The 12,114-nt window shown below is 44.9% G+C and overlaps 1 protein-coding gene across 1 annotated transcript; it reads right to left on the bottom strand.

The window, feature by feature from the left end:
• Positions 1-2,432: 2,432 nt before the first annotated feature.
• LOC124680396 (GDSL esterase/lipase At3g48460-like) lies at positions 2,433-5,439 on the bottom strand. Its single transcript, XM_047215465.1, has 2 exons — positions 4,780-5,439; positions 2,433-2,951 (listed from the first exon to the last, which is right to left on the bottom strand). The coding sequence occupies exons 1-2, from the start codon at positions 5,437-5,439 to the stop codon at positions 2,433-2,435; spliced, it is 1,179 nt and encodes a 392-aa protein (XP_047071421.1).
• Between the last annotated feature and the right edge of the window lie 6,675 nt (positions 5,440-12,114).

Raw genomic sequence — 12,114 nt, 5'->3', positions numbered from 1 at the left:
TGTCGAATTATCCTTTGCACCTAAACCAACATGAGCATTATCAACCGGAGCATCTCTCGTTGGCTATTTTAGTGGACTTCTTGTGGTATCCATTAGATCGTTGAGCCTAGATCCCCGGACCGGCTTCCTCAGAATTTATCATGTGGGGGTTGTTATTGGTGTTTGATCCATCCTTTAGAACACATACGCGCTAGTTATGATCAGCTCCTAGTCTCCGGCTTGACACGCCAACACCGCGGTCTCCATAGCTTCGTATACTTGGCAAGCATGCATGACATGAGTTCCAAGTCCCGAGTGTCCCTCCTCCGAAGCAATCCACTAGCCAAACTGAAGACCGGCGTCTTCATACTCCCGATGCCACACTCCATGTAGGTGTGCCCCATGGAGGTCATAGTGTTCACAATATTTTGAGAAATTCTCATATATAACTTGCAAGAACATGCATTATGATTCCTCCTAAGCGAGTGGAACAAAATGATTGAGAAGTTTAACCGATTTTAGCTTCACTCAAACTAGATGGAAATTTCCTCTTGTTTGCAGGACGAGTTTTTCGATAGCCAAAACCTTTCCACCATGTTATCTAGTTCGTCCATGATCTTCTTCTTGTGGAAAAAATGAGAGAATCTTGTGTACCCAAGCTTGGACACGGCTTAGGATAATAGTAGGCAACATAGTTTACTCGTCGAAGGTCTCGAACATAGGAGAACTTCAATGGAAGAGCCACAAACCCTTTTCATAGTCCTATTCCAATTAACAAAGCATGCATCGCAAACATAATGGCTTCCACCATGTGGAAGGTACCATCACGGGCTGGACTACATACTGCACACATCATGTTCTTGAGTGAATGCATGTTGAAAGTTTTGTTGGTTAGAACCTTCATCGCCGCCAACCACTTTACCTCTGGTTATCGCTTGATTTCTTCTTTATCGAGGACCACATCGTTCAGTTTCTCACCATGTAGCTTCAGGTTCCGCAACATCTCGTTCACATCAAACACCTTCACCTTCTTCTCCTTCTTCTTCCTCCCCTCGTTCTCCCTAGGACTTTCCAACCTGACAAACATAGGATCCCTCGACCTCAGGAACCCTAGCAACCCCCACCAAACTCCCAGACAGGTTGACTCCTAGCTTAGCCGAATCGACTGGGAAAAATAAGCATTGATATGCGTGGGGGAATGGACATCGAAAATTCCAGCAGCCAGATCGACGGTGGAATAGCCTACCCAGTGAGAACTTATGGCAAGAGAGATATTGCATGCAGACTGGTTCAATCTTTATCATTGGTTTTCATAAGTTCTATCTTATATGAGATACTCCCTCCTGCCCCCATGTCGTTACTCCCTCCTCTTTGAGAGTCCCCACTATCTCCCCTACTCCTCCCCACCCCTAACTTCGTCGGCCTTGCCAGTTGGAGTGGGTCGATGAGAGAAGGTTAGCCTCCTCCTTCTTTGTACACACATAGTCCCCTTGCTAGGTCTAGGGGTAAGATTAGGGTTCGCTCGAGTGGTGTTTTAGCTTTATAGCATGGAGAGTGGATCCTCAACGTCACCGTGAGCTGCTGTGACACAGCGGATATGTTGTCCGGTCAACTGCCGTGGGGCAGCATGTTGATCTGGGTGAACATAACAGCATCTTTTCAAATAATCGTGGTGAGATATGTGGTGATGGTGTGGAGCCGGTACTTCTTCTTTCTCCGACGACCGTGGAGGCGAGGGGAGACAAGGTGATGTCAACATGCTGGGAACTCAAGCTTGCTTCTACTGGGCGGATCTTCATCAGTGAAGCAACGATCCTTCTCTCGGAAATGTACCCGTGGTAGCGCTGCGTTCGCTTCCATATTTTTTTGCGTAGCTTCCGTCTTCGATGATCGAAGGGTGACCACAATCACCTCCCTTGGTTTCTTCAGTTTCTTCGGGCCAGCAACAGATTCAAACAACCTCCAGGATGCCATGCCAAGATGGAGACCCCTTTGCCCCCGGACAGCAGGCTCCCGCCGACCTATCTCAAGTGCTCCGACATAGAGACAGTTGACTGTGTTGCAATGATGCAATTGACTGTGTTGCAATGATGCAATGCGCGCTTTGGAGATAGCGCTAGACCCGATTGCTTTTCTTGGTTTAGATATGTGGTCTTTTGTCTGGCATGTTTGTATTTTCTTATTTTTCTACTGGTCCCTAATATAAATTGTAACTCCACATATAATACAAAATGAATGCATCTAGGTTCTTCCCATGTTCAGAAAAAAAAGAGGTGCGTCTCAGTTGGGCCCACTGGCCCAATAAACTTGGCAGAGTACCGTCCACTATGGAGTGCATGCCTAGTTAAAAGCCCATTCCTCCGAGGCCAATCGTAGGCCATCATTATGGAGTGCGTGACATATGGTCGTAGTTCACTGCTGCTGCTGCCTGCTTATTGTGAAATAGGCGATGGTCAGTTGCCGTGGCCTTTCCTGGCCAGCAAGGAGCCGAACGCCGGCCGGAAGTACTTCCCGGCGTTGTCTTGGAAGAACATGCCGGCGACGACCTTGTACATGGCCTCCGTCATGTGGACCCCGTCCCAGTTGGCGTACCGGGCCGGCTGGGCGCACGCCGTCGGCACCTCCGGGGAGCCGCAAGTGGAGAAGACGTCGAAGTTGTAGTCGCCGCCGCCGCTGCCGCAGCAGGCCTTGAAGGGCTCCGCGAAGCCGTACTGCGCCGGGCTCTTCATGACGGCGGTGTGCGCGGCGTAGTAGTCGGCGTAGGCGATGATGGCGCCCGGGTGGTCTCGGCGGAGCCGGCGGAGGCTGGCCTGGAGGAGGCGGTTGTGGGCGAGACTCTGCCGGTTCACGGAGCCGGCGCAGCCGAGGTCGTCGCGGTCGTCCGGCTTGGCGAGCGTCATGGCCATCGTCAGGCAGCCCGTGAGCGGCAGCCCCTGCACGACCACGTACTTGGCCCCTCTCTTCAGCAGACCCTGTCATATTTTTCCATGTTATTTTGTCAGTCGCAGAGAAATCTTTCAAGTGTTTTCAGACAATCTGAGCTTAATTTTTGTTGTAACGAAAATGGAAGTATTTTCATAACTGAACGACACATTGCCAGCTTCTGGGATTTGGGAAAACAAGTTCAATTCAACAAAGAGAAATTATCGTGTTCCAAAGAAAACCAGATTTCTTCTTGCTGGCATTCAACAGAACACAATTAGAAACACATGCATGGTTCTTTGTACAGAAGTAGTACTAGTTGATGAATGCATGAATAACAATGAGCAACGACCCATGATTGCAGCAATCTCCACCAGTTTCCTTATTCATATCAGCGGTGCTTCTCCCTTGAGTAGGTAGCAGAATTTGAGGCTGGTACTGTATGTACACGATGCAGCGGTGGCAGACAGAGACAGTGCAGTAAATGGCCATCAAATTAGGTCTGGAGACACTCGTACTAACGCGTGGGCCGTGCAGTGAATTTAAGCAGCATGTTACTTCTTGTTTGTCATCAGTATAGATCTACCGAACAACAACGAAGCAAATTCAGACCAGGAATTCAGCTGTGAATTATAATGCATAGTTAATTCAACGTAGAGTTTAGGTGAGACAGAAGAGAAAGAAGATCCTGAAGCATCCTCCAAGGGCTCGGAGGCGTGGCAGACCACGGCCACCTCGTCCGAGGTGGTGGTTTGTTTTTTGTTTAGGTTATTTTTAGTGTCTTCTACGAGATAGTCGGGCGGTAACTACATCCTGAAGTCAGAATAAGATTCTTTCCATCCTATCCTCGCTTTGGTTGTCGATCTAACGCTGACGGAGGACTTGGTGTGGTTTCAAGTCTGGTTTTACCGATCTACGAGTTTTATCATTTCATAATGGTTGTTGCTCTGGTGCGCTGGTCTTCTAGGGCCTTACCATGACGATTTTACATTTGTCTACTACAATAAGTTTTACCCGGTTCCGGTGATGGAGGGGTATTACTCCGGCCTGAGCAAGGCCGACGGCGGCGTCTTTTGGCTTGCCCTAGTGTTTGTAGTCGCCGCTAGGTGGTCTAAAGATTTATTTGTATTTTTTATATATTTTGTGTACTACTATGAATTAGGTGGTTTTCCGCAAAAAAATGGAACATAGAGTTTACTCTTTTTTTTTCATAATGTTGTTTACATTACAATTTGCATTCCAAATAGCTGCATTATTATCCAGGGAAAAACATTGAAGAGGGAGCAGCTAGCAAGGGTTGGCAGGGACAGCGAAAAGGCAGCCGTAGATCTATCCACTATTGGGCAGTATCACGAAGAACAGCTCACTCGCTCACTTCAGTCACAACCATGGAAAGGTAGAGAACCTCTCTAGAAGTTATTAATAGTACTATCGGTCACTCCTTGTACTAGGACAGGTCGATCAGTAGCTAGGTTTACTCTAAGTAAATGCACCGATCTGTCAAATGAAATGTTGTGACAGGGACACATCGATCACAAGATGCATGGAGTCTCAAGTTCTGAGCACTCTCACACTGTGCTAGCAACATTTTACTACAATTTTCGCAACCAAAAAAAGCTGCATTTTACTACAGACTTCTTATGGATCACTTAACTGTAGCAGCCATTAAGTTAGGAGATCTAGCAAGCATTCAAAGCTAATTGCACTACTTCTGGTAAACTTTACTCATTGAGTCATTGCGGTCTACTCTGGAATTCTGGATTACTGCATCATGGTGTACGTCAAAGACAAAGAGTGAGATCGAAGAAACACGAAATGAGAGGAAGTCCACATATGCAAACCGAAGTAGTAACTAACTGAGAGGAAGTCCACATATACCTCGATGAAGGTTGTGACCCTGTCGACGGCCATGGTCCGGATGAGCTTGCGCGGGATGGTGGCGGCGTCCATGAAGCTGTAGGCGTAGTCGTTGGCCCCGATCTCCCCCACCCAGAACAGCGCCTCGCCCACGTCCTTCGGGCCGCTCCGCCGCGCCTTGAGGTGCGCGTCGAACCAGCCGAGCTCCGTCATGATGGACTGCGGCGTGATGTCGAAGCTGAGGTTGTTCTTCACGAACCACTCGTGCTCGATGGCCGTCGCGCCGGCCACCGCGAAGTTGACCGACCCGCCGGGGTTGTTGGTGGCGGCGACGGAGCTGGAGGAGGAGTTGGAGGAGAGGGTGGAGAGGTAGGGCGGGATGAAGGAGGGGAGGCGGAGGGCGTCGGCGGCGAGGAAGTCGACGACGAGGCGGCCGTCGGAGTAGCGGTTGGTGGAGCGGTGGAAGAAGGTGGCGCCGTACGGCGCGTGGGAGACGTAGCCGAAGGAGTAGGGGCCGGTCGTTGAGTGCGTGTTGCCCGTGTCCGTGAACGAGTCGCCGAACGCGTACACCGTCCGGAACGGCGAAGGTGGTGCCGGCGCCGCGGCAGCCCCGGTGATGGCGGCGGCCAAGAGAATCGGAAGGAGGAGGGACAGGGAGCGGACGGCCCCGGGCAAGTCCATCACGTCAGCCGCGCGATCGAGTGAGGCACAGATCGAGGCAGTGTCACTGTGTCAGTGAGGTAGCTGCTCGGCTGCTCGGCGTTTGTTTGCTTTTCGGTGCGCCGTGTCCGTGTCCGTATGGAAGCTTTTATAGTTGAACTCATCATGCCCACCAGTACACTGGGCTGGACTTGGGCTTCAGGGCCTGTCGGATCGGTGCAAGTTTTCTGCATTCTCTGCTGGAAACTGGAATCGGACAGACTTCAGCATGAAATGAATCGACCGCTTTCTTCGGTTTCACTTGCCAATAATTGCCAAAGGCATTGATCTGCAGCCGCCTGCCAAGTCAATCTGTTCATTAGGAATTTAATTTTGTCGAACAGAAGTGATAATTTGTAGGTGGTGGTTAAGAAAACATAATGAGGTGTGTCTGAGGTAGGAAGAAGAAGATGGATCGAAGAGCAGCAGTGTGGGTTTATGAATGTGTCAGTTCGTGTTCACGGCTACAGCAACCCCTTGGGCCTCTGGGATTGGTTAGGTGGTCAGCAGTAATGCACACACCGCAGGGCTAAGCAGAGTGGCAGGCGCCGCACTTACACCTCTGTCCATCTCCTTCTAGAAGACCACCATGCCACACTGAATATTTTCTTGAGTATCTTTATCTTCTAAAGATTGTTTTAGATTTGTTAAAAAAAACTATATTGTATTTTGATACATTCAAATTTAGACAAGTCTAAAAGAAGTTTCATGGGATGGAGGAAGTATTACATATGACAACTCTCTCCGTTTCATGGATATGGTGCCCGTGCTTACAAGATTCATCTCTAACAAAAGTAATAATGGTGAAAGTATATCTTCGAATACGGACGGATATAAGTAAACTCGTATGTTTTTCCGTATCCATTTACTACTAACCGTATCCGTGATCATATCCGTCAACTATCCGACCAAATCCATTTTTGCCTTATGTAAACCTCCGGTCGGTCTGTCGGTCAGAAATAATCCGTTACATTTTCACGCCTATTGGGGTACTTGAGGTTCAGGGGATTGAGCCACAACCTAGACTTGTTCATATCACTACAGGAGCAGCTGCAACGGCCTAGGGCACTTAAGGCACATACCCACTTGTTCGTATGTTGTCAATCTCTGTTTATGAGGTGATGAAACATTTATTGTCCAATAATTGGACTTCCGCCCGAGTCCAAATGTTTTGTTGTATAAGCCTGGCCTGTGCACCCTATGTTTCTACAAAGGGCTACGGAGGAATTAGAAATACAGGAATGATATTTATGTGATGAAGTGAAGAGATCTTTACTACATAACAATGTTTCTTTGTGTTCGAGAAATTAATACATAGGGTAAGCAAAATTTACATTGAACTTTTATACTTAATTTCAGCATGTTGTACGAGAGTTAACCACTAAACAAAATTACTAAATCCTAGTTTTATAATTATATATTTTTACATACATATAGTTGATATACATTTTCATCGTGCTAGAATTAAACTATATTTTGTAAAATAATTTTTTCATCACTCAACTTCCAGTAAATGCATAAACTATGTAATGTATACATATTTATGGTAGATATATCTAAAGCATATTGTCTAAACAATATCTTAATAGAAATTTTAGTGTATGATTAGATAAGCATAATTATTGAAACTTCCAGAGAATAGATAGTATCACTACGGGAACCAGTCAAGGTGCCGACGGCCACATCATGTGCCGACGGCAAAATATCGGGACCGTCGGGACAGGACTCGTTCTGGCCAGGCCAGCAGGTCAGCCGTCGGCACAGGTAAACTGTCGGCACATGAAGGTCACGGCAACCGTCGACACAGTTTCGGCCGTCGGCACAGCCTCTCCGCCGTGACGGCGAGGTAACAGCGTCAGGCCTGTGCCGACGGCAAAGCCGTCGGCATATATTTCAACCCTGTGCCGACGGCTTTGCCGTCGGCATAGTTATTTTCTATTTTACCACATTAATCTTCAAAAAATCATAACTAAATCATTATAATTCATAAAAATACAAATAATATATCAAAATTTTCAGAAAAATAAGTTCTATCTTGGAAAAATATCAAACTTGGAATATTAAAAATATCTCAAAGAACCTTCTCAAAAATGAGCTATCATATCCGATGTTTTATGGCTTTCACACAGAACAACCAATGTTATGGATAGAATCGCGGCATAGTTTGTGATAATATGCCCATATTGTGCACACATGTGCATCTTGGGATGTCTTACGACGTTGCAGGAGGATGTTTTCCATTTCATCGCACGAAAAAACCATTTTCCATTTTTGAGGTGTCGAAAACGGGGTGTTTTGTGAAGCAACCACCAAATTAATGTTTCACATTCATACCAACACATTTTTCAAAAATACTAGACCACATAAGATGGAAAATTTCTTAACCGATGTATCTGGAACCTTTCCGTCCACCCCTCATGAAAAAGACAAATTCCTGCCGTATCGGTAGGAGGCCGACCAGATTTGAACTACAGGTATATGATATAATGCTTAAGATTTTTTGTAAAAATCATTTTTAGATTCACAAGATGCTATTTCATCAAAGATCCAGCGCAAGTTTGGCGAGGCTCGGCCCCGGGCAAAGGATATTCATGCCCGTCGTTTTGAATATAGTTTGAAACGGGCATAAAAAATTCAAAAATGATCCAAACAATGTGAAACCTTTGCGTGGTGTCATATTATGTGTCATAGTTGCAAGGAAAAATATTAAAGTTGGAAAATTGCGAACATCACAAAAAATCTTTCACAAAATGAGCTATCATGTTCGAGGTTTCATGACATTTAGGTTAAACGACCAATGTTATGGATAGAATCGCGGCATAGTTTGTGATAATGTGTCCATATTGTGCACACATGTGCATATTGGGATGTCTTACGATATTGCAGGAGGAAGTTTTCCATTTCATCGCACGAAAAAACCATTTTCCATTTTTGAGGTGCCGAAAACGGGGTGTTTTGTGAAGCAACCACCAAATTAAAGATTCACATTGGTACCAACACATTTTTCAAAAATACTAGATGATACGTCTCCAACGTATCGATAATTTCTTATGTTCCATGCTACTTTATTGATGATACCTAAATGTTTTATGCACATTATATGTCGTATTTACGCATTTTCTGGAACTAACCTATTAACAAGATGCCGAAGAGCCGATTCGTTGTTTTCTGCTGTTTTTGGTTTCAGAAATCCTAGTAAGGAAATATTCTCGGAATTGGACGAAATCAACGCCCAGGGTCCTATTTTTGCACGAAGCTTCCAGAAGACCGAAGGAGAGTCGAAGTGGGGCCACGAGGTGGCCAGATGACAGGGCGGCGCGGCCCAGGCCCTGGCCGCGCGGCCCTGTCACCTGGGCCCCTCGTGCCGCCTCTTGACCTGCCGTTTCGCCTACTTATAGCCTCCGTCGCGAAAACCCCAGTACCGAGAGCCACGATACGGAAAACCTTCCAGAGACGCTGCCGCCGCGAATCCCATCTCGGGGGATTCAGGAGATCGCCTCCGGCACCCTGCCGGAGAGGGGATTCATCCCCCGGAGGACTCTTCATCGCCATGATCGCCTCCGGAGTGATGAGTGAGTAGTTCACCCCTGGACTATGGGTCCATAGCGGTAGCTAGATGGTCGTCTTCTCCTAATTGTGCTTCATTGTTGGATCTTGTGAGCTGCCTAACATGATCAAGATCATCTATCTGTAATACTATATGTTGTGTTTGTCGGGATACGATGGATAGAGAATACTATGTTATGGTGATTATCAATCTATTGTTTATGTGTTGTTTATGATCTTGCATGCTCTCCGTTATTAGTAGAGGCTCTGGCAAAGTTTTTGCTCTTAACTCCAAGAGGGAGTATTTATGCTCGATAGTGGGTTCATGCCTTCATTGACACCTGGGACAGTGACGAGAAAGTTCTAAGGTTGTGATGTGCTTGTTGCCACTAGGGATAAAACATTGATTCTATGTCTAAGGATGTAGTTGTCGATTACATTACGCACCATACTTAATGCAATTGTCCGTTGCTTTGCAACTTAATACCGAAAGGGGTTCGGATGATAACCTCGAAGGTGGACTTTTTAGGCATAGATGCAGTTGGATGGCGGTCTATGTACTTTGTCGTAATGCCCGGATTAAATCTCACTATATTTATCATATCATGTACATGCATTGTTATGCCCTTCTCTATTTGTCAATTGCTCGACTGTAATTTGTTCACCCAACATGCTTTTATCTTATGGGAGAGACACCTCTAGTGAACTGTGGACCCCGGTCCTATTCTTTACATCGCATACAATCTATCGCAATTGTTCTTTACTTGTTTTCTTCGCAAACAATCATCTTCCACACAATACGGTTAATCCTTTGTTACAGCAAGCCGGTGAGATTGACAACCTCACTGTTTCGTTGGGGCAAAGTACTTTGGTTGTGTTGTGCAGGTTCCACGTTGGCGCCGGAATCCCTGGTGTTGCGCCGCATCACATTTCGCCACCATCAACCTTCAACGTGCTTCTTGGCTCCTCCTGGTTCGATTAAACCTTGGTTTCTTTCTGAGGGAAAACTTGCCGCTGTGCGCATCATACCTTCCTCTGGGGGTTCCCAACGGACGTGTACATCTACGCGCATCACTAGACCAACTAAGATGGAAAATTTCTCAACCGGTGTATCTCCACCCCTCATGAAAAAGATAAATTCCTGCCGAATCGGTAGGAGGCCGACCAGATTTGAACTACAGGTACATGATATATTGCTCAAGATTTTTTGTAAAAATTACTTTTAGATCCACAACATGCTATTTCATCAGAGATCCAGTGCAAGTTTAGCGAGTCTCAGCCCCGGGCAAAGGATCTTCATGCCCGCCGTTTTGAATATAGTTTGAAACGGGCATAAAAGTTTCAAAAATGATCCAAACAATGTGAAACCTTCACGTGCTCAAACCTTCGCGTGCTGTCATATTAAAGTTTCACATTGGTACCAACACACTTTTTAAAAATACTAGACCACCTAAGATGGAAAATTTCCCAACCGGTGTATCTGGAACTTTTCCGTCCATCCCTCATGAAAATGACAAATTACTGCCGAATCGATAGGAGGCCGGCCAGATTTGAAATACTGGTACATGATCTAATGCTCATGAATTTTTGGAAAAATTATTTTTAGATTCAAAATATGATATAGATGTCATATTTGGATTCCTCTCATTTTTCTAATCGATTTAGACATATTATTTGTCAAATTTTGATTTACAGATTAAAAAATATTAATTATTCCATATTAAATAAAAAAGAAAAAATAAATCATTTTATTGTCCATTTGAATTTAAGATTAATATACTTATTCTTGTAGTTTATGTAGGTAATTTTTTGGAATTCAAAAAATAATGATGTGCAACATCAAGTAATAAGGGTTAATAGTATTGATGTGGTATTATTGTCAACAAGGTGTCATTTCTTTCATGGAATCTAGTCTAAATGGAACCGAGAAGTTAAGCGTGCTAGTGGTGGAGTAGTGTGAGGATGGGTGACTGACTGGGAAGTTTGACCATGAGTGGAATTTGACATAATATTAAGTGTAGTTAGAGTTAAAAGAAGTTAAGCGTGCTAGTGGTGGAGTAGTGTGAGGATGGGTGACTGACTGGGAAGTTTGACCATGAGTGGAATTTGACCTAATATTAAGTGTAGTTAGAGTTAAAATGATGCACGTGAGAGATTTAAAAAATTTGAATTCTTTTTTTAAAAAAAGTTCTAGCCAGAATTACCAAACGGCGTTATTTCTATGCCGACGGTCAGCCTGTGCCGACGGCAACTTTGCCTGTGCCGACGGCAAGATGCCGAAGGCAAGGCAAACTGTCGCGACGGCCACCTTGACTGGTTCCGTAGTGTATTGGTAAAACCCCTATCATCATTATGTACTTTGTATTCAAATAGCATCGCCAATAGTTTTCACCTATGGCTTTTTGGACGGCAGAAGCTAAAAGTACCTGCAAAAACCAATCGGCTGTCGGATGGATATTCCTGGTTGCAAACAAAGAAAACACACAGATTTCATCGTGCTAGATCTCATACCGGCGGATAAAAACGTCGTCGTAGGTGGCAGACAAATCCGATACTAGTTAATACCGCAGTGGATTAAGGTAGGCATATAGAAGTGCATCGTGGATTGTGAGCCACGTATTGGCTAGTCAACATCTCATTGACATCCACCACTTTAAAGATGCAGGTCTAGAACTATTTGTACCGTCTGTGTTTCATTCTGGTAGATATAACTAATAATGTTTTTGTATCCAAAAAAATAGGCACTGTTACCTAGGCAATATATATTTTACACGTTTCAAACCTTACATGGACATACCTTCATACATTCCCTATCACATAATCATGTTGTATTTTTCAATTTCTAAAAGTTCACTGGCACACATGTGCACCAAATCTGATGTGAGTGACATTGATTTTGTGTTCGTGCTCGATTCGTTTAATAACAATGATTGAGATATAGGATGACTTTTCCTTAATTTTGCAAAAAAAAAAAAGACCTATATGACTTTGGGATGTCAATTTTAGAGGTGAAATTCAGTCAGTGAGCGATTACCCATTATGGGCCCTTTTAGCAAGTGCACGGTGCACCCATATAGGTGGACCCCACTTTCTCAAAAAACCCAAAGAACA

The sequence above is a fragment of the Lolium rigidum genome, unplaced genomic scaffold (genome assembly GCF_022539505.1).
Source record: "Lolium rigidum isolate FL_2022 unplaced genomic scaffold, APGP_CSIRO_Lrig_0.1 contig_15296_1, whole genome shotgun sequence".
Lineage (NCBI taxonomy): Eukaryota > Viridiplantae > Streptophyta > Magnoliopsida > Poales > Poaceae > Lolium > Lolium rigidum.
Note: the sequence above shows the minus strand (reverse complement) of the source record. Positions and strands in the feature narration are given on the sequence as shown.